The 21,385-nt window shown below is 38.1% G+C and overlaps 1 protein-coding gene across 1 annotated transcript in view; it reads right to left on the reverse strand.

The window, feature by feature from the left end:
• Positions 1-21,385, reverse strand: part of GLRA3 (glycine receptor alpha 3) — a 197,186-nt gene that overhangs the window by 25,586 nt on the left and 150,215 nt on the right. Inside the window, exons 6-7 of the mRNA XM_027548971.1 lie at positions 19,567-19,704; positions 13,567-13,781 (exon numbers count right to left, since the gene is read on the reverse strand). Of these exons, the coding sequence (XP_027404772.1) occupies positions 13,567-13,781; positions 19,567-19,704 (353 nt within the window). The remainder of the gene's footprint in view (positions 1-13,566; positions 13,782-19,566; positions 19,705-21,385) is intronic.

A 21,385-nucleotide genomic window follows, 5' to 3' on the forward strand; every position in this document is an offset into this window, starting at 1 on the left:
GGGAGTGGTTAGGTCATGAGGGTAGAGCCCTCGTGAATGGGATTGGTGCTCTCATTAAAAGGACCCCAGAGAGTGTGTTGCCTTTTCTATTATGAAAGAACGCAGCCTGTAGATTGCCATATATAAACTAAAAAGTGGGCTCTCACCAGACACTGAATCTGCCAGCACCTTGATCTTGAACTTCCCGGGCTCTAGTTTCTATTGTCTATAAACCACCTCATCTATGATACTCTATCATAGAAACCTGGACAAACTGGATGCTACCAAGTTGCAAAGCTAGGATTTGAATAGGTCATCTGGCTAAAAAAATCTGTAACTCAACTACTATTATACATCACCTGGTTATTAGGCTCCTTCTATTTAAGCTACCACCATAAGTTAACAACTGTGAGCACACTAAGTAGAAATAAGTATCTGTATCTTAATATTCCAGGCTCTTCAAATTTTACATGATAGTTAAGGGTGAAATCATTACATAGTATACACATTGGAGGGTTCTGTATGTTTGTTGATCCTAAAATCCGACAATAAACTTCCTAGTAGACAATGTAGAAAAGGAGTTGTGAGAATGTAATTACCACATCAAAAACCAAGTGTTTGCTCTGCAGAAGCGAAACTCTATCAGGCAAACATTTTACCCTTTGAAATACAATGAGAGTCCCCTCAACAATATTCTTACATTAGTTAGGATGAAGTGTTTTTATGAGACAGTTGCCTACTTGCCACGTGATAATCCAGGAAGAGATCAACTTGATAAATTATCATTTGAATGTGCAGAGAGCTGGGTTACTGCAAAGCCTTATCTTTTTCATTTTAAAAAATAAGTTTTATAATGTGAGGAAGGAATATAAGCATCATTGATTCTACAGACTTCTTAGATCATGTGATTTTTTTTTTCCAGAAAAATTCTCTATTTATTTTAACCTGAATGAACTTTTTAGACAACCCAATATTTTGCAATATTATCATTAGAAAACAGAGAAAATCTGCTTCTGGAGTCCTGAAAAGATGCATATTGGATTTTATCATTAGTACTTATCCTGGTTATAAAGATTGGAATCCAGTCCCCTTGACCCTGGGAAGCATTTGTGTTCAGGAAACTTGTCTAAGCATGATTTTCTTTATATCTACTTCCAATGATACAAGGAAGTGGGCATAGGAGGATTCAAGCTATGATTTGATAAGAATAACCAACAATCCCAAATCTCACTGGCTTGAAACAGCGAAGGTCAGTCCATGTCCACTCAGAGCTGATGGTAACCCTGGACAAGTGTCGTCGCACTGTGACCTCAGCTCCTAGTGTGGTCCCTCTCTGGAACACTGGTGGTGACCACAGCAGAGGAAAACCAGAGCACGGGTCATCTCACATTTGGTAATAAATAATCCAGGCCAGAAGAGGCACAGATCACCAGGCTCAAAACTCACTGTTTATGTGTTTGTGCCCGCATGCTCAGTCACGTCAGGTTCTTTGTGACCCTATCGGCCGCAGGCTGCCAAGCTCCTCTGTCTATGGGATTCTCAAGGCAAGAACACTGGGGTGCGTTACCATCTCCTCCTCCAGGGGATCTTCCAGACCCAGATATGGAACTGAGTCTCCTGCCTTAGCATTAGCCAGAACTATTTACCGTGAACACGAGAAAAACGGACCTGGGAGGTGCAACCTCATCGTGTGTCTGGAAGGGAGACAAAGCCCACAGGTGGCAAAGGAAGTGGAGGCGGGGAAGGGTCTACTTTGTGCTTCTGAAAACTAAACAAGGATTCTGACAAGTCCAGGATTGAAGACAAGTGTGGACTGCGATCTGATCACTGTGATATCTTGAGGGGAGAACTAGAGCAGCTTTCAGTTCTGTTCAGTCTCTCAATCACGTCCAACTCTTTGTAACCTCATGGACTGCAGCACGCCAGGACTCCCTGTCCATTACCAACTGCTGGAGTTCACCCAAACTCATGTCCATTGAGTCGGAGATGCCATCCAACTATCGCATCCTCTGTCGTCCCCTTCTCCTCCCACCTTCAGTCTTTCCCAGCATCAGGGTCTTTTCAAATGAGTCAGCTCTTCACATCAGATGGCCAAAGTATTGGAGTTTCAGCTTCAACATCAGTTCTTCCAATGAATATTCAGGACTGATTTCCTTTAGTATGGACTGCTTGGATCTCCTTGCAGTCCCAGGGACTCTCAAGAGTCTTCACAACACCACAGTTCAAAAGCATCAATCCTTTGGTGCTCAGCTTTCTTTATAGTCCAACTCTCATGCCCATACATAACTACTGGAAAAACCATAATCTTGACTAGACAGACCTTGTTGGCAAAGTAATGTCTCTGCTTTTTAATATGCTGTCTAGGCTGGTCACTGTCAGCAGTGATTTTGGAGACCCAGAAAATAGAGTCTGACACTGTTTCCACTGTTTCCCCATCTATTTGCCATGAAGTGATGGGACCAGATGCCATGATCTTCGTTTTCTGAATGTTGAGCTTTAAGCCAACTTTTTCACTCTCTTCTTTCACTTTCATCAAGAGGCTCTTTAGTTCTTCTTCACTTTCTGCCATAAGGGTGGTGTCATCTGCATATCTGAGGTTATTGATATTTCTCCCAGCAATCTTGATTCCAGCTTGTGCTTCTGCCAGCCCAGTGTTTCTCATGATGTACTCTGCATATAAGTTAAATAAGCAGGGTGACAATATACAGCCTTGACATACTCCTTTTGCTACTCAGAACCGGTCTGTTGTTCCATGTCCAGTTCTAATTGTTGCTTCCTGACCTGCATACAGATTTCTCAAGAAGCAGGTCAGGTGGTCTGATATTCCCATCACTTTCAGAATTTTCCACAGTTTATTGTGATCCACCCAGTCAAAGGCTTTGGCATAGTCAAGAAAGCAGAAATAGATGTTTTTCTGGAACTCTCTTGCTTTTTCAATGATCCAGCAGATGTTGGCAATTTGATTTCTGGTTCCTCTCCCTTTTCTAAATCCAGCTTGAACATCTGGAAGTTCACAGTTCACATATTGTTGAAGCCTGGCTTGGATAATTTTGAGCATTACTTTACTAGCGTGTGAGATGAGTGCAGTTTTGCAGTAGTTTGAGCTTTCTTTGGCATTGCCTTTCTTTTGGATTGGACTGAAAACTGACCTGTTTCAGTCATGTGACCACTGCTGAGTTTTCCTGATATGCTGGCATATTGAGTGCAGCACTTTCACAGCATCATCTTATAGGATTTGAAATAGCTCAACTGGAATTCCATCACCTCCACTAGCTTTCTTTGTAGTGAGGCTTCCTAAAGCCCATTTGACTTCACAATCTAGGATGACTGGCTCTAAGTGAGTGATCACACTATCATGATTATCTGGGTCCTTAAGATCTTTCTTGTACAGTTCTTCTGTGTATTCTTGCCACCTCTTCTTAATATCTTCTGCTTATGTTAGGTCCATACCATTTCTGTCCTTTATCGAGCCCATCTTTGCATGACATGTTCCCTTGGTATCTCTAATTTTCTTGAAGAGATCTCTAGTCTTTCCCATTCTGTTTTTTTCCTCTATTTCTTTGCACTGATCACTGAGGAAGGCTTTCTTATCTCTCCTTGCTATTCTTTGGAACTCTGCATTAAAATGGGTATATCTTTCCTTTTCTCCTTTGCTTTTTGCTTCTCTTATTTTCACAGCTATTTGTAGGCCTCCTCAGACAGCCATTTTGCTTTTTTGCATTTCTTTTTCTTGGGGATGGTCTTGATCCTTGTCTCCTGTACAATGTCACAAAGCTTCATCCACAGTTCATCAAGCACTCTATCAGATCTAGTCCCTTAAATCTATATCACACTTCCATTGTATAGTTGTTAGGGATTTGATTTAGGTCATACATGAATGGTCTAGTGGTTTTCCCTACTTTCTTCAGTTTAAGTCTGAATTTGGCAATAAGGAGTTCATGATCTGAGCCACAGTCAGCTCACAGAGCAGCTTTAGAGGGCAAAACTCACTGCTTTAGAGAGAGCAGCTGTTAAGTAATGAGAGGACGACAGAGGAAAAAACAAAACAAAACAAAACAGTACTGATCTTTAACTCCACATTTGTTCAAACCATGTCAGGTCAGAGTTCAGTAAAATTAGTCACAAGCAGGTTACAGAAGAGTCCAGATAGTGCTCTGAAGTGTTGATTTAATCTAGCAGAGGTAATAGATTATTCAGATTATAAAGACAGGCAGGCTGCCAGGCAAATTCAAGCATGGGAATGGTGTGCTTGTACTACACAGGGTCTCAAAAAAAAGAAAAAGACTGTGCCTCCAAGTACGGACCACGCTTCACCAGTTAATACTCATCCTTGTCCCTTACTAGTTCCACCAGACCCAACTGTTCACTTATGTGTGCATACACCCTCCAAAGTCAACTGGTTGTGTTCCACTTTGATTCAGGGCAAGAGATGGCTTGCACGTATCTCAGGCAATTCTTTATAAATCAATTTAATGTAAGGCAAATTTTTGGTGAGATAATTAAGTAGCGACAGTTTTAGATTACATTCCTTTACAAGATCATTGACTGAGCTAAACCATACGAATGGCACCATCTGCTGTAGTTGAGGAGCTTCTTGTCCAGATGCATAACTTTATCTTACCATGCATAGAAATGATCAAATGGATCGCCTTAGGACAAATACTGTCCTGCTGGTAGATGATAAGGCATGAATGGGTAAATATTGATTAGACTATAAGCCAGACTACTAAATTATAGCAAATTATACTCACTAATTTATGTTATAACCCAGACTACTATTAATCAAGAATTTCTTGAAATAGAAATATATAGTGCACTTATAAGAAGCACAGCTTTGAAGGATAAGAAATTGATTAAACCAGAAAGTGGTGTGAATCTCCAAATCTAATGCAAACCAACATGCAGGCACTCTACAAGGTTAATATCCCAGGACAGTGAACATTTTCTCAATTCTTCTCTCAGTCCAAATTTGCTTTTAATTTGAGAAAGAGGTATAACAAACATCACAGTATATTGCTTTTGATTAGTTAAAACAGTCCTTTCAGTAGGGTGATTCATTATCCGTTGGATGATGATCAATCCTGGTAAATTCTCCCAGTTCCTCTGAATTGTCAAACCGATGAGTAATTCTGGCTGTGAAATGGGCAAGTGGCTCAAAGGTATTTTTCTGAGTTATGCTGAAAAATTTCCTGCTTGTGTCATGGCTTTTTTCCTAGGGGGTTTGTTTCTATCACATTGGTATTTATCTTTCGATCTGTAAAACCCAAATTGTGTTACACTTAATCCCTCATTTCTTCCAGTGTAAAAGCTGTATAAGAATTTTGAATATAGTAATGCTTATAGAAAAAGTATTATATTAGTTTCAAAATTATTTTGAGTTTCATTTAAGACTAAAAGCCAGAGAGATGAAGGAAAAAAAATAGCTTTTTTTTATAAGTGTTAAAGTAAAATGAAGCAAACTGAAAAAGAAAATGAACTGTCTGCAGGACTGTATTCTTGGAATTCTAGGTGGTGAATCACACAGATTTTGTGAACTCTGATGTTTATCATCCTGGAGGGCAATTCACAACCGCAGAATCCTACATGTTACGTTCATACTAATTACAATCCTCATAAACTTAGTAAATGAATGATGCTTTGCATAGAGTCTTTATTTGCCATGTAAAGGCTTTTACTTTAAGAAATGAAATGGCAGAACTGCATTATATCCTAAGTCATGAACTTGACAAATCTTTCCAATCACCAGACGAGAAAAACACAATTAAAAAGGGTAAGGTATTTTGAAAGGTCATTCCATCGTCCCTGACTTACGCTTCAATTATGGGAGCTTTACTGCCATCTTTTCTATAGGACATGATTCTCAAGACTAGCAAAAAAATCTAGATGTTGCTAGAAATGCTATTTAAGTGCACATTGTTACTGACATTTGTTTATATTTTTTGTGTGTGACCTGCTTAAGGAAACTTGAATTATATTTGTGACTTCTCTCCCCTGTGCATTCTTGCCCTGGAAGTTTTGTATTTCTAGAACATCATCTTTATTATACCTATATACCTTTCTAATACCTTTTCCCAACACCTCAAGATCTGACATTTTCATATTTAACTTCAATCAGAAATCAGGAAGACAAATAAAACTTGTAAGCTATGTCTAACACTGATTTGGGGACCAAATTCTTTATTTCTTTGGCAAAGGGGCAGTTTTACATCAGATTTATCTGTCGGCGGGGAGGGTGGGCCATGGTATGGACTATAGGATTTATGTGAATACAGAAAAGGGAGTTTAAGACATTAAATAGGGTAAAATTGGCTCCAAGTTGCATAAACACCTTTTGTTTGTAAACTTAGCTTGATGTTAAAGCCCCTGCATTATGTCATTTCAAAAATTTTTAAACTTTGTGATTTGATCATATATTTTCTCCAAATTGTGCCATCAGATTTAAGAACTTATGTCATGGCTCTGTCTCTATGTCATCCACAGAGGATCTGCTTGATGATTGTTAAATTCAACTTAATGAGACCTAGTAAGCCTAAATTGTAAGCACTAAGATCAAATATAGAACCAGAGACAATTTTCAATTTCTATTCTTACTATACTCCTTGGAAGGAAAGTTATGTCTAACCTAGATAGCATATTCAAAAGCAAAGAAATTACTTTGCCAACAAAGGTCCGTCTAGTCAAGGCTATGGTTTTTCCAGTGGTCATGTATGGATGTGAGAGTTGGACTGTGAAGAAGGCTAAGCGCCGAAGAATTGATGCTTTTGAACTGTGGTGTTGGAAAAGACTCTTGAGAGTCCCTTGGACTGCAAGGAGATCCAACCGGTCCATTCTGAAGGAGGATCAGCCCTGGGATTTCTTTGGAAGGAATGATGCTAAAGCTGAAATTCCAGTACTTTGGCCACTTCACGTGAAGAGTTGACTCATTGGAAAAGATTCTGATGCTGGGAAGGATTGGGGGCAGGAGGAGAAGGGGACGACAGAGGATGAGATGGCTGGATGGCATCGCTGACTCAATGGACATGAGTCTGGGTGAACTCCGGGTGTTGGTGATGGACAGGGAGGCCTGGCGTGCTGCGATTCATGGGGGTCTCAAAGAGTCAGACACGACTGAGCAACTGAACTGAACTGAACTGATTCTTACTATGGGATCTACCTATGTTTAGGAATTACTTATTTACTGAAGACAGAAAATACAGTAATAAAATTGTATACTATTTGTATGTAGTATATCTTTTGCTTTTAAAAGAAAGGGCAGGAATAAATAATTTTTTTAATTTTTGCACCTTTTTTGTTTCTCTTTTTCCTACAGGAATAAGGCAGGGAAAAAAAACTATTAACATATTCAATGAAAATACTTTTAAATTAAATATATTACATCAAATACTGTATTATAAAGTTAAATATACTTAATAACTATTGTGTGATGTTAATGAATTAAAAATGAGCCCACTTGTATCATATTTATATTGAACTTAATTGAAGAAATTTTTGTTAACTATACTTTGAATAGATACTAGAATCTTTTTTCAAAAGATTTTTTTTTCTTTAATGTGGACCATTTTTAAAGTTTTTATTGAATGTGTCACAATACTGCTTCTATTTTATGTTTTGGTTTTTTGGCCCCAAAGCATGTGGGATCTTAGCTCTCCCACCATGGACAGAGTTCACACCCCCTTCATTGGAAGGTAACATCTTAACCACTGGACCTCCAGGGAAGACCCAATATTAGAATCTTATATTCAAATAGTGAGAATCAAAACATTATCAACAGTAATAGTTATCAATAGGAAAACCTGATTACTATACAACCCCTCTCCCCATTTAATTACTGCTGATATTTACAATGTACTCTCCTTTATAACTGCAGGGTAGTTTTGTTTTTTTTTTTTTTTTTAGGAGAATGAGAACCAGTTAGAAATGGCAATAGTGAATACGAATACTTTATTTTCCTTCCCATCCCCTGCCTTTTCAGTGTAATGCCAATAGACCTCCGTGTGTCCACATAATCATGGTATCCAATTATAAATAACTCCAGTTCATTTCAGTTCAGTTGCTCAGTCATGTCCAACTATTTGCGACCTCATGAATCACAGCATGCCAGGCCTCCCTGTCCATCACCAACTCCCGGAGTTCACTTAAACTCACGTCCATCGAGTCGGTAATGCCATCCAGCCATCTCATCCTCTGTCATCCCCTTTCCCTCCTGCCCCCAATCCCTCCCAGCATCAGAGTCTTTTCCAATGAGTCAACTCTTCACATGAGGTGGCCAAAGTACTGGAGTTTCAGCTTTAGCATCATTCTTTCCAAAGAAATCCCAGGGCTGATCTCCTTTAGAATGGACTGGTTGGATCTCCTTGAAGTCCAAGGGACTCTCAAGAGTCTTCTCCAACACCACAATTCAAAAGTATCTTCGGTGCTCAGATATCTGTTAGATTTATATTATCTAATCATCATAATCACTTCTATAGTTGATGATTTCAAGAAGAACATTATAGTTCAGTTTTCTTATGATTTTTCCTACCTTAGGAATTGCTTTTTGAGTTTTGTGTTTCTGATAATCTGGATAGTTCCTTGGCTGGTATTTACTGTTTTATGTTGTATCCTTGCTTTATCTGGAGATGTTTATGGTCTAGTTCTCAGTTGTTTCCCCATTATTGAGAACTTTCTCATTGGGAATAAAATTTCATTTCATTTAAAAAAAAAAAAAAAGAAAGCTATTGTGATGTTTTCTAGAACCATTGTTTTTATTATACTGCAAGGTAGATACATGCAATATTTAATACCTTTTTCATTAATTTGGTGATTCTCAGGGGTACATATGATTCTTCATAAATAAAAAGTAATTCAACTGAGTTTTTACATTCTTTTTAGAGGGACAAAAAATGGCATATTCTTGCTTTTTAAGTTAACTACTAAGCAAAGTTTAAAAACTCACATTTACTCTATAGAGGTGTATCACATTCTGCATGACATTTACTCTATAGACCTGTATCACATTCTGAGGATAAAAATATGTAAAAGATAGACTATCCTCTCAAAAAGCTACTCCTGGTGGGTTTCACAGACAGACTGAATAAGGGAAGATACCACTGTATACCTAGACTTTCCTGGAGTTTCCTAAAGCAGTTCTTTCTAGAATCATAGTTTATAAATTAAAATTATATTTTGTCCCTCTTATTATTTCCTCTATTCCTACCCATCTCAATACTGAATAAAAAATATATTGAATAATTCCCTGTGTCAAGATCTTAACAACATATTAGTATAAATCAAATACATACTCAAAATAGTTTAATAACTATTACTACTCTCTCTTTCACCTGGGTTAAAATCTAATTCTCCCAAGGAGTATTGCTTTTCCACATCTAAAAAAAAATTCACAAAATGTTGGTAATCTCAAAGAGTTTGTGAGAAGGGTTTTGAGGTAAGCGGGTCTAGGCTGTGACTAAGCTGTATAACCTTTCCTTGTGCATGAGGGAGACAGAGTCCTAGAGGAAGAAAGGAGGGAAGATACTTTGAATATACAGTATATACATTAAAATATACTTTGAATATACTTCCTCCTCTTTCTGGACTTTCATTTGCTCTTACAAGAATCATCTCTGGTCTGCTTCCCTATCAATCTGTAGTTCACTCCTTGAAGTCTTAGGCCTGGATGTCCCTGGTCAGAACTTTGGAAGTTCTGACTTTTTGACAATTCAATGTGGCTATCATATACATCTCAAAGTTAACATGCTTAACCATAGAACTAATACCTCTTTGACCTTCCTCATGAGTAAATATTACCACTGCATGCCATTACCCAGCGGAAAGCCACTTTTGACTCCTGATTTTCCCTTAATCCTCAAAATTCAGTTCAGAAGCAAATCCTGTCTCTTTCACCTGCAAATATATTTTCTCTAAAAAAAAAAAAAAAAAAATACATCTTTCTAACTTCGCCTGCGATGCTTCATCTCTGCAGCTAGCAACCTAGCCAGATCATCCTCGGCTCTGAACTATCGTTTTCATGGTAGCACCTCTGCTTCCATTTTTACCTCTTCTATCTGATCTTCACATAGAAATGAGAGTGATCACTCCTCTCAATAAAATCCTTCCAAAATCCATCCAAAATAAGCTTTATGCTTACCAAGTTTTATAAAACCCTCCATGACCTGGCTCTGTGATCACCACCATTTTTCCTCACTCATTCTACTCCAAATAAATCATGTTAGGAAGCATTCCTAAAGTTTTCTAACTTTGAAAAATTGCTGGCAGTAGGATGCGTTGTCACCCTCTTCTGGCCACCTACTGCCGGCACTGCGGAAATGCCAGATTGCTCCAAGCTCCAAGAAATGAATCACAGGAGTTTTCTTGCTTTGGGCTATCATACTCCTAATTTATGAGACTGTTGAGGCCAGTGCAACAGGAAATTTCAGAGAGGAATCTCAGGTCTATAGTTCACGAGGTGCTGACTCAAGTCAGCATTCTCAGAGATTTTCTACTTTGACTTTTACTTGACATATTTCCAAGCTCCTTCTTATCTACAGGACATGTACTGGCACAGAGCCTGACAAAACACTCGGCGATGATCATAAATTAGTGATTTATCATTTCTTCCTCCCACATCTGATAATCCCCTATTGTTTTCCTGAATTTAATTTTGCTTTCCTCCTTCCTAGATTTCATCAGTAGGAGAATGGTGGATGTTTCCATGGCAAGATTTTCAGGCATCTGAGGGTTCTTTTGTGAGGGTGAGAATAGCAGATCTTAAAGGGGCATGGTTTCACATTTCTATTCCTAAATCCAGTGTGAGCCCTTGCCCTTTGCCTTTCCAAATCACAATATCAGGAGTGCATTTTTTAAAGAGACATTCTACCCTTTTGAATGATCTCATTCAATAGGAAAATTTTTGTTTACTCTCAGACTTCAGTGTATGCCATACTGAATTCCAATGTACAAACTGCTGCACATAAGCAGTGCCTTAAATATCACAAAGGCTAAGATAATTACTAACTCTTAAGATATCTGTTTGCTAATCAATTCTTTTTTATGGGTCAAAAATAAATCTGCTATCATACTTCCAGTGTCTCTATGATCTGAGAGATAGACTTTGTATACATCTATGTATGTAATGTAACTGACTTCATACTTGAAAATTTACTCCTTCCCTGAGATCATGATGAAATTAATGCCTTTAACAAAATTTCTTGAGAAAAAGAATGAAGTCATCTCAGACCTCTCTTCCTTTAAAAAAAAAAAAAAAACCCTCATGTCTTCATTCTGTTTCTTTTTAATTTTTTCTTTCTTTCTTTATTTCTGCTTCATCCACCCACCCCTTCATGCTCTCCTAATTCTGCCTTAATCTCTTTATCCAGATGTGTTTATGCTGTGCCTCATAGAATTTGTAGTTTCCTTAAACAGATCATTAAGTACCCCCACTTTCTGGATAACAACTTATAGAATGAATGAGCTTTCATTTCTGTTTAGCTCAGTGAGGAAAATCAATGAGTAAACTGGTAATTTCATTTACAAATCGACTATGGAACTTCAACTATTACTCAGAGCCCTTGAGACATTTATACGTGTATAAATAAACACCTAATATTATAAGCAGATTTACAGTTTTCACTTGGACGATATTTTATAAAACACTAGTTGATATGGATTATTTTGAAAATACAATTATATGTTAATAAAAGTGAACCTTATTTTGAAAGACAACCATTCAATCTTAGCAAGGCAGAGTGAGCATTGCTAAATATTAATTCTTTCAATAGTAAGTAACATTTTTAATGATAAAATATTTTGCCATTAACTTTTACTTATTTAGATATTTAACTGAATAAATTAGTCAGAGATGCAATTCATAGTAAGGCGTAAAGGAAGCCATGACAGCAGATTTATAATTTACTTGGCATGGTGGGAAAATAGCATCAAACATACAAGAAAAGTTAATACGATTTTTTTACATTAATGTACATCATTGTAATGAAAAGAATAGTGGAGCTTATTGGAGGCCAGACAGGATTACTTTATTTAGACAGTAGAAATTTCTTTCTTAGGAACCATTTAGGCGAAGAAAATAATTTTCTGTTGCTGTGCTACTAAATGGATAAAAAGGACTTCTATGTTTTATTTCACCACATCTTTAAAAAAAACAGTACTGGGTCTTTTACAAACCTCATACAGGAATAGTTTTATTTTAATTCTGGCAGCTCAGCACAGACTGAAATATTATGTATTAGATAAGTTTTTCTTTTTATTGACCTATGGCTGCTCAAAAGCCAAAGCAAACACACGTACAAAAAAGTAAACACTGTATTTGGCCCAGGGTGTAAGACTACGGGCATTTTCATACAATACTTGTGAGAGTATAATTGCTATAAATTTTTCTCAAGGGAAATTTGGCAATACAAATCAATGCATACAGCTATCAGTGCAACAATTCCAGTTCTAAGAATTAAAACTAAGAAAATAATACAAAATGCATGTAGAGTTATATATTCATGTATGTACATGTGTGTGTACACATTTGCACATATATATTCATGTATATAACAATCATTATATACATGTTCGTTATTGTATTAGTCCTAATAGAGAGTGCATAGATTGTTATGACACATCTATACAGTGGAGTCATATACTGCCGTTTAATCTATAGATTTAACTTACATGCAAGTTTGATATACTTCTAAATATTTAAAAATCTATAAATAATAAGTTCTATCGAGCATAAGAGTGTTATTGATGTTTAAATAATTGGGGGTCATAACACAAACTATGGATAAGAGATATCATTGTTTGGTAGAATTTTTTCCTTCACCTATGTCTCTGTTTTATAATTTTTTTCTGCCTTGATTATATATTACTTTAAAAACTGGTCTTTAAATGAATACAGATCTTCCTCAGTTTATGATTGGGTTACATCCAGATAATCCCACTGTAGGTTGAAAATAGCCTTAAGTTGAAAAAGCATTTAATACACCTAACCTATGAATGTCATAGCTTACACCAGCCTACCTGAAACATGATCAGAACACTTAGTGGGCAAAATCATCGAACCCAAAGCCTGTGTGCTCAGACGCTCAGTCGTCTGACTCTTTGCGATGCCATGGACTGTAACCCACCAGGCTCCTCTGTCCTTGGGATCCTCCAGGCAAGAATACTGGAATGACTTGCCATTTCCTCCTACATGGGATCTTCCCAACATTTTATAATAAAGTATTGACTATTTCATGTAACTTATTGAATACTGTACTGTCAGTAAAAAACAGAATGGCTGTCTGGGTACAGAAGGGTTGTGAGTGTATCCACTGTTTACTCCCCTGGTCACATGGCTGATGGGTGCTGTAGATGCCATAACCCAGCATCCTGAGAGCAGATACCATGCAACACTGGGCCAGGAAAAGATCAAAATTCAAGGCTGGAGGTGTGGTTCCTGCTGAATGCTTGTCATTGTCACACCATACAAAAGTCCAAAAAATTTAAGTCGAACTGTCATAAATCAGAGACCAACTGTAAATACACTGAAAAAGATCTGGCAAAAATAATGCCACATATACAAATGAGTGCACGCATGAGTGTCTGCCCTTTCAGGGCGCTCACCTTTGGTAAGGAAGCCCGTGATCCTGAACTCTGTGTGGTCATGGTCAGCACAGTGGTTATTCCCAAGGCTACCCGGGCCGGGGCAGCATCCATGTTGATCCAGAAGGAAACCCAGGAGAGAATGACAATCAGGAGGCTTGGAATGTACATCTGGATCAGATAGTAGCCCATTTGTCGTTCAAGATGGAATCGCACTTCTATACATGTAAACTTTCCTGATGGGTTGCAAAATAAATGCAGCAATTGGTAAAAACAGGTCTTCACTATTGCATCAAAGGTCACAATGTTGCTTTCATAATAATTTTGCCCTAAACATTATAATGTTATAATGAAATGGGGTCCTAAGTCATATATGCAAATTGGTTTCTGAAAAATATTTTTTTTTATGTGTATGTTGGCATCTAGAAGCAATGTAATAGAAAAGTGTTCTATTTCAGGAATAATATATAAAATTATTACTTCATATTTTATTAGCACTTCATAGTTGTCTAGGTACTAAAAAGTCTATTATTTCCCGTGACTTATGTCTGTTTTTGTACCTTTTTTTAAACACTGTACCTTGAGATTCTAGCCAGGATAATTAGGCAAAAAAAAAAAAAAAAAAAGGCATTTAGATTGAAAAGTAAGTAGCAAAACTATCTCTGTAAGCAGAAGCCATTAACTTTGTATTTAGAAAATCCTAAAAAACTCATTAAAAATCTATTTGAGCTGAAAAGCTCATCAAGGTTACAAGATACACTACCAGTATAGAAAAAGCAATTGTGTTTCTGTATACTAGCAATGAATAATCCAAAAATTAAATTAAGAAAACAATTCCATTTAGATAGAACCAAATAAAATAAAATATTTAGAAATAAAGTTAACAAAAAGTGTAAAACTTATACAATAAAAAATAACAAAACATACATCAGCCTCACTTTTGCTGTCTCGTACACAGGGTTATTGTTATCATCTTTCTAAATTCCATATATATGCGTTAGTATACTGTATTGCTGATGTATGGAACAGTCTTATGGACTCTGTGGGAGAGGGAGAGGGTGGGAAGATTTGGGAGAATGGCATTGAAACATGTAAAATATCATGTATGAAACGAGATGCCAGTCCACGTTCAATGCACGATACTGGATGCTTGGGGCTAGTGCACTGGGATGACCCAGAGGGATGGTATGGGGAGGGAGGAGGGAGGAGGGTTCAGGATGGGGAGCACATGTATACCTGTGATGGATTCATTTTGATATTTGGCAAAACTAATACACTTATGTAAAGTTTAAAAATAAAATAAAATTAAAAAAATAACAAAACAGTTGAATAAAATTAAAGAAGATTATAAAAAAAGGTCATTGTGTAGCCATTAATCAGAAGACTCATATGGTTAAAATTTAAATATTTCCCATCTTGATTTATAAGTTTATTGCAATTTCTATCAAAATCCTACCTGGTTTTTATGTAGAAATTGTCAGGCTGATCTTAAAATTAGTATGAAAATGCAAGTGAAGTCGCTCAGTCGTGTCTGACTCTTTGCGACCCCGTGGACTGTACCCCACCAGGCTCCTCTGTCCATGGGATTCTCCAGGCAAGAATACTGGAGTGGGTTGCCATTTCCTTCTCCAGGGGAAAATGCAAGGGACCTACAATAGCCAAAAATAGCCTTGAGGGGAAAAAAGAGCAAATTTGGTAAAGTCACACTTTGTAATTTCAAGACATGCTGCAAATTTACAATAATCACAAACTGTGGTACTGTGGAGAAGGGAATGGCAAACCACTTCAGTATTCTTGCCTTGAGAACCACATGAACAGTATGAGAAGGCAAAATGATAGGATACTGAAAGAGGAACTCCCCAGGTCGGTAGTGCCCAATATGCTACTGGAGATCAGTGGAGAAATAACTCCAGAAAGAATGAAGGGATGGAGCCAAAGCAAAAACAATACCCAGCTGTGGATGTGACTGGTGATAGAAGCAAGGTCCGATGCTATAAATAGCAATATTGCATAGGAACCTGGAATGTTAGGTCCATGAATCAAGGCAAATTGGAAGTGCTCAAACAGGAGATGGCAAGAGTGAATGTCGACATTCTAGGAATCAGCGAACTAAAAGGGACTGGAATGGGTGAATTTAACTCAGATGACCATTATATCTACTACTGTGGGCAGGAATCCCTTAGAAGAAATGGAGTAGCCATCATGGTCAACAAAAGAGTCTGAAATGCAGTACTTGGATGGAATCTCAAAAATGACAGAATGATCTCTGTTCATTTCCAAGGCAAATCATTCAATATCAGAGTAATCCAAGTCTATGCCCCAACCGGTAACACTGAGGAAGCTGAAGTTGAATGGTTCTATGAAGACCTACAAGACCTTTGAGAACTAACACCCCAAAAAGATGTCCTTTTCATTATAGGGGATGGGAATGCAAAAGTAGGAAGTCAAGAAACACCTAGGGTAAGAGGCAAATTTGGCCTTGGAATACAGAATGAAGCAGGGCAAAGGCTAATAGAGTTTTGCCAAGAGAACGCACTGGTCATAACAAACACCCTCTTCCAACAACACAAGAGAAGACTCTACACATGGACATCACCAGATGGGAAATCAGATTGATTATATTCTTTGCAGCCAAAAATGGAGAAGCTCTATACAGACAGTGAAAACAAGACCGGGAGCTGACTGTGGCTCAGATCATGAACTCCTTATTGCCAAATTCAGACCTAAATTGAAGAAAGTAGGGGAAACAACTAGACTATTCAGGTATGACTTAAATCAAGTCCCTTATGATTATACAGTGGAAGTGAGAAATAGATTTAAGGGACTAGATCTGATAAATTGAGTGCCTGATGAACTACGGATGGAGGTTCATGACACTGTACAGAAGACAGGGATCAAGACCATCCCCATGGAAAAGAAATGCAAAAAAGCAAAATGGCTGCCTGGGGAGGCCTTACAAATAGCTGTGAAAAGAAGAGAAGCGAAAAGCAAAGGAGAAAAGGAAAGATACAAGCATCTGAATGCAGAGTTCCAAAGAATAGCAAGGAGAGATAAGAAAGCCTTCCTCAGAGATGAATGCAAAGAAATAGAGGAAAAAAACAGAATGGGAAAGACTAGAGATCTCTTCAAGAAAACTAGAGATACCAAGGGAACTTATCATGCAAAGATGGGCTCGATAAAGGACAGAAATGGTATGGACCTAACAGAAGCAGAAGATATTAAGAAGAGGTGGCAAGAATACACAGAAGAACTATACAAAAAAGATCTTCACGACCTAGATAATCAAGATGGTGTGATCACTCACCTAGAGCCAGACATCCTGGAATGTGAAGTCAAGTGGGCCTTAGGAATCATCACTACGAACAAAGCTAGTAGAGGTGATGGAATTCCAGTTGAGCTATTTCAAATCCTGAAAGATGATGCTATGAAAGTGCTGCACTCAATATGCCAACAAATTTGGAAAACTCAGCAATAGCCACAAGACTGGAAAAGGTCAGTTTTCATTCCAATCCCAAAGAAAGGCAATGCCAAAGAATGCTCAAACTACCGCACAATAGCACTCATCTCACATGCTAGTAAAGTAATGCTCAAAATTCTCAAAGCCAGGCTTCAACAATATGTGAACTGTGAACTTCCTGATGTTCAAGCTGGTTTTAGAAAAGGCAGAGGAACCAGAAATCAAATTGCCAACATCCGCTGGATCATGGAAAAAGCAAGAGAGTTCCAGAAAAACATCTATTTCTGCTTTATTGACTATGCCAAAGCCTTTGACTGTGTGGATCACAATAAACTGTGGAAAATTCTTCAAGAGATGGGAATACCAGACCACCTGACCTGCCTCTTGAGAAACCTATATGCAGGTCAGGAACAACAGTTAGAACTGAACATGGAACAACAGACTGATTCCAAATAGGAAAAGGAGTACATCAAGGCTGTATATTGTCACCCTGTATATTTAACTTCTATGCAGAGTACATCATGAGAAACGCTGGGCTGGATGAAGCACAAGCTGGAATAGAGATTGCCAGGAGAAATATCAATAACCTCAGATATGCAGATGACACCACCCTTATGGCTGAAGTGAAAAGGCACTAAAAAGCCTCTTGATGAAAGTGAAAGAGGAGAATGAAAAAGTGGGCTTAAAGCTCAACATTCGGAAAACGAAGATCATGGCATCTGGTCCCATCACTTCATGGGAAATAGATGGGGAAACAGGGGAAACAGGGTCAGACTTTATTTTGGGGGGCTCCAAAATCACTGCAGATGGGGATTGCAGCCATGAAATTAAAAGACGTTTACTCCTTGGAAGGAAAGTTATGACCAACCTAGATAGCATATTGAAAAGCAGAGACATTACTTTGCCAACAAAGGTCCGTCTAGTCAACGCTATGGTTTTTCCAGTGGTTACGTATGGATGTGAGAGTTGGACTATGAAGAAAGCTGAGCACTGAAGAATTAATGTTTTTGAACTGTGGTGTTGGAGAAGACTCTTGAGAGTCCCTTGGACTGCAAGGAGATCCAACCAGTCCATCCTAAAGGAGATCGATCTTGGGTGTTCTTTGGAAGGAATGATGCTAAAGCTGGAACTCCAGTACTTTGGCCACCTCATGCAAAGACTTGACTCATTGGAAAAGACTCTGATGCTGGGAGGGATTGGGGGCAGGAGGAGAAGGGAACGACAGAGGATGAGATGGCTGATGGCATCACCGACTTGATGGATGTGAGTTGGAATGAACTCCGGAAGTTGGTGATGGACAGGGAGGCCTGGCATGCTGCAATTCATGGGGTCGCAAAGACTCGGACACGACTGAGTGACTGAACTGAACTGAACTGTGGTACTGTTATAAGTAAAGATGTACAGATCAATGGAATAAAATTGAAAGTCAAGAAATGATCATTTATGGTCAATTGATTTTTTAAAAAGGATTAAGACTATTCAATAGGGAAAGAATGATCTCTTTAATACAGGGCTTCACTGGTGGCTCAGTGGATGAAAATCCACCTGCCAGTGAAGAAGACAGGGGTTCATTCCCCAATCCTGGAAGATCCCACATGCTGTGGAGCAACTAAACCCACACAGCACAGCCAAAAATAAATAAGTAAAATTATGTTTTTAAAAAAGAAACTAAAGTAAAATAAAAAATAAATGGTACAGGAAGAACGTTGCTTTGTGGAACTTTCTGGAATTTTTTTCCCAAATATTTTCCTTCCTAGTTGGTTGTATCTTTGGATATGAGCCCGTGGATATGGAGGACTGGCTGTACAATGAAAGTCAGGTCACATTTCTGGAAGTGCTGAGCCCAAAAGGAATCATAGTTACTCTAAGGATGTTAGTGGAAGGGCATTCACTCACCACATGGGAGAAATATGTCAAATGTGGGCAGTTTAAGGGAACTTGTAAGAGTAGGTTAGGAGTTAGAATAGATATTACAGGAATATCCCATGCCAACAGAGAAAAGTGGACAGATAGCATGAATGTACAAGTTTTGCAGTCCTTGATGTTGATAACTGCATCTGATACTTATCCTCAAAGGTAACAGGCTACTGCATCAGTGTGAGTGGTAAGTGCTTAGTAAATATCTTGAAATGCATGACATTGTGGCCAAAATAAAAAAATTAAGCAAGAGAAGCCTTAAAAAAAATATATCTCTTTCCTTTTGTTAGCAAACACAATATTTATGACCCAGGGAAAGTTTAAAAGTACATTTTACTGCTCACATAGAAATTAAAGGAACTTTTTTGAAAAGAGCATTATTATTTAACTATAGGTGTTTCAAAAAGAGAAATTATTTAAATATAATGGAATTCCAAGCATTTCTTTTGTTCCATACAGACTAATTATATAGCAACATGCAATGAGTCAAAAGTTCTGCAAATTTCGAAGATGTCCATTTTCTGCTCAATGACTATAAATAACATTCAGCTATAAACTGCTGAAATAATTAGCCTGGCACTATAAGAAGCATCTGGATAGCATATAACTACAAGTCATAAGTGTAATAAAGAACACTGAACCCCTACCTGTGTTGTAATGTTTAGTGCAGTATCGTAAATCTTTCTCTTCTTTCAACAGAAACTGGGGTAAAGTGAGTCCTTCTGCCACTTGTACAGGTGCCTCATCTTGCCATTCAAATATGAGATCATTCATTGTGTACCCAACTAGACAAAACATAGTAAAAATATTTAGAATGTAACAGGGCATTCAAAGATGAGAAATTGTAACAAATCACTTGTAGATTTCCCATAGCATGAGAAGACCAAATAATGTCATCTTAACTCTATTGACTGAACTATGCATTGCAGTTTCAGGCTATGAAGTCTATTCATATGAAATGTGTATCAAATAACATAAGAAAATGTAGTAAGCTAATAAGTATAGCATATACATCCTTTCCTTAGGATAGGCAGATACTGCATTCACTCAATGATTCATTTTGGTTCCAATACACTAGGTCTCCCTCGCCGTTTCTCAAAGTATTCAGGGCCGTTTCAAACAAAAGCTGAAATTGTCACTGGTTAGGAAATGATATGAACTATAACATCCAGGGAGGGAATGTACAGTGCTTTCTTGGTTTAATCATTAACTGCTTTCGCTTATCACATCTGCTTCTCTGTCCCAAGTCCCAAAGTAGACAAATGATATTTTAGATAGAAATGTTTGCTATCCAGTGTACAAAAAAATACACAAGTTTGTGGAGAGATTATACTCTTGTACATGCAATGAGTCAATTAAGAACAGAATTAAATAATGTATTTTGTAGTAAGCCGGCACATTTTAGTAAATTAAAATGTCCTCTGTCTGTAGAAATAAAAGAAAATGAAAGTGAAGTCACTCAGTTGTGTCCAGCTCTTTGCGATCCCATGGACTGTAGCCCACCAGGCTTCTCTGTCCATGGAATTTTCCAGGCAAGAGTACTAGAGTGGGTTGCCATTTCCTTCTCCAAGGGATCTTCCTGACCCAGGGATCAAAGGGATCGAACCCAGGTCTCCTGCAGTGCAGGCAGATTCTTTAGCAACTGAGCCACCAGGGAAGCCCTCTGTCTATAGTAGTGGTATCTTTTTCTTCCCTGTGAGTGAGAAGCTGTTGAAATGTACACGTGAAGGCTGTTGCAGAGAAGGAGTCAATGTGAAATGTAACCTGTTGAGGAAGACGATTGCCAGCATTCATGATGGCCCTGGAGGTAGGCCTCTGAGCTAAGTCAGTAAGTTCAGTTCAGTCACTTAGTTGTGTCCAACTCTTTGCAACACCATGAACTGGAGCATGCCAGGCTTTCCTGTACATCACCAACTCCCAGAGCATGCTCAAACTCATGTCCATTGGTCGGTGATGCCATCCAACCATCTCATCCTCTGTCATCCCCTTAGTCTCCTGCCTTCCATCTTTCCCAGCACCAGGATCTTTTTCAATGAGTAAGTTCTTCCCATCATCTGGCCAAAGTATTGGAGCTTCAGCTTCAGCTTCAGCATCAGTCCTTCCAAAGAATATTCATGACTGATTTCCTTTAGGATTGACTGGTTTGATCTCCTTGAAGTACAAGGGACTCTCATGAGTCTTCTCCAACACCACAGTTCAAAAGCATCAGTTCTTCAGTGCTCAGCTTTCTTTATAGTCCAACTGTCAAATCCATACATGACTACTGGAAAAAACACAGCTTTGCACAGATGGACCTTTGTTGGCAAAGTAATGTCTCTGCTTTTTAATATGCTGTCTAGGTTGGTCATAGCTTTTCTTCCAAGGAGTGTCTTTTAATTTCATGACTGCAGCCACCATCTGCAGTGATTTTGGAGCCCAAAAAATTCTCCAAGCCAGGCTTCAAATTATGTGGACCGTGAACCTCCA

This window comes from Bos indicus x Bos taurus, chromosome 8 (assembly GCF_003369695.1).
Source record: "Bos indicus x Bos taurus breed Angus x Brahman F1 hybrid chromosome 8, Bos_hybrid_MaternalHap_v2.0, whole genome shotgun sequence".
In the NCBI taxonomy this organism is placed as follows: domain Eukaryota; kingdom Metazoa; phylum Chordata; class Mammalia; order Artiodactyla; family Bovidae; genus Bos; species Bos indicus x Bos taurus.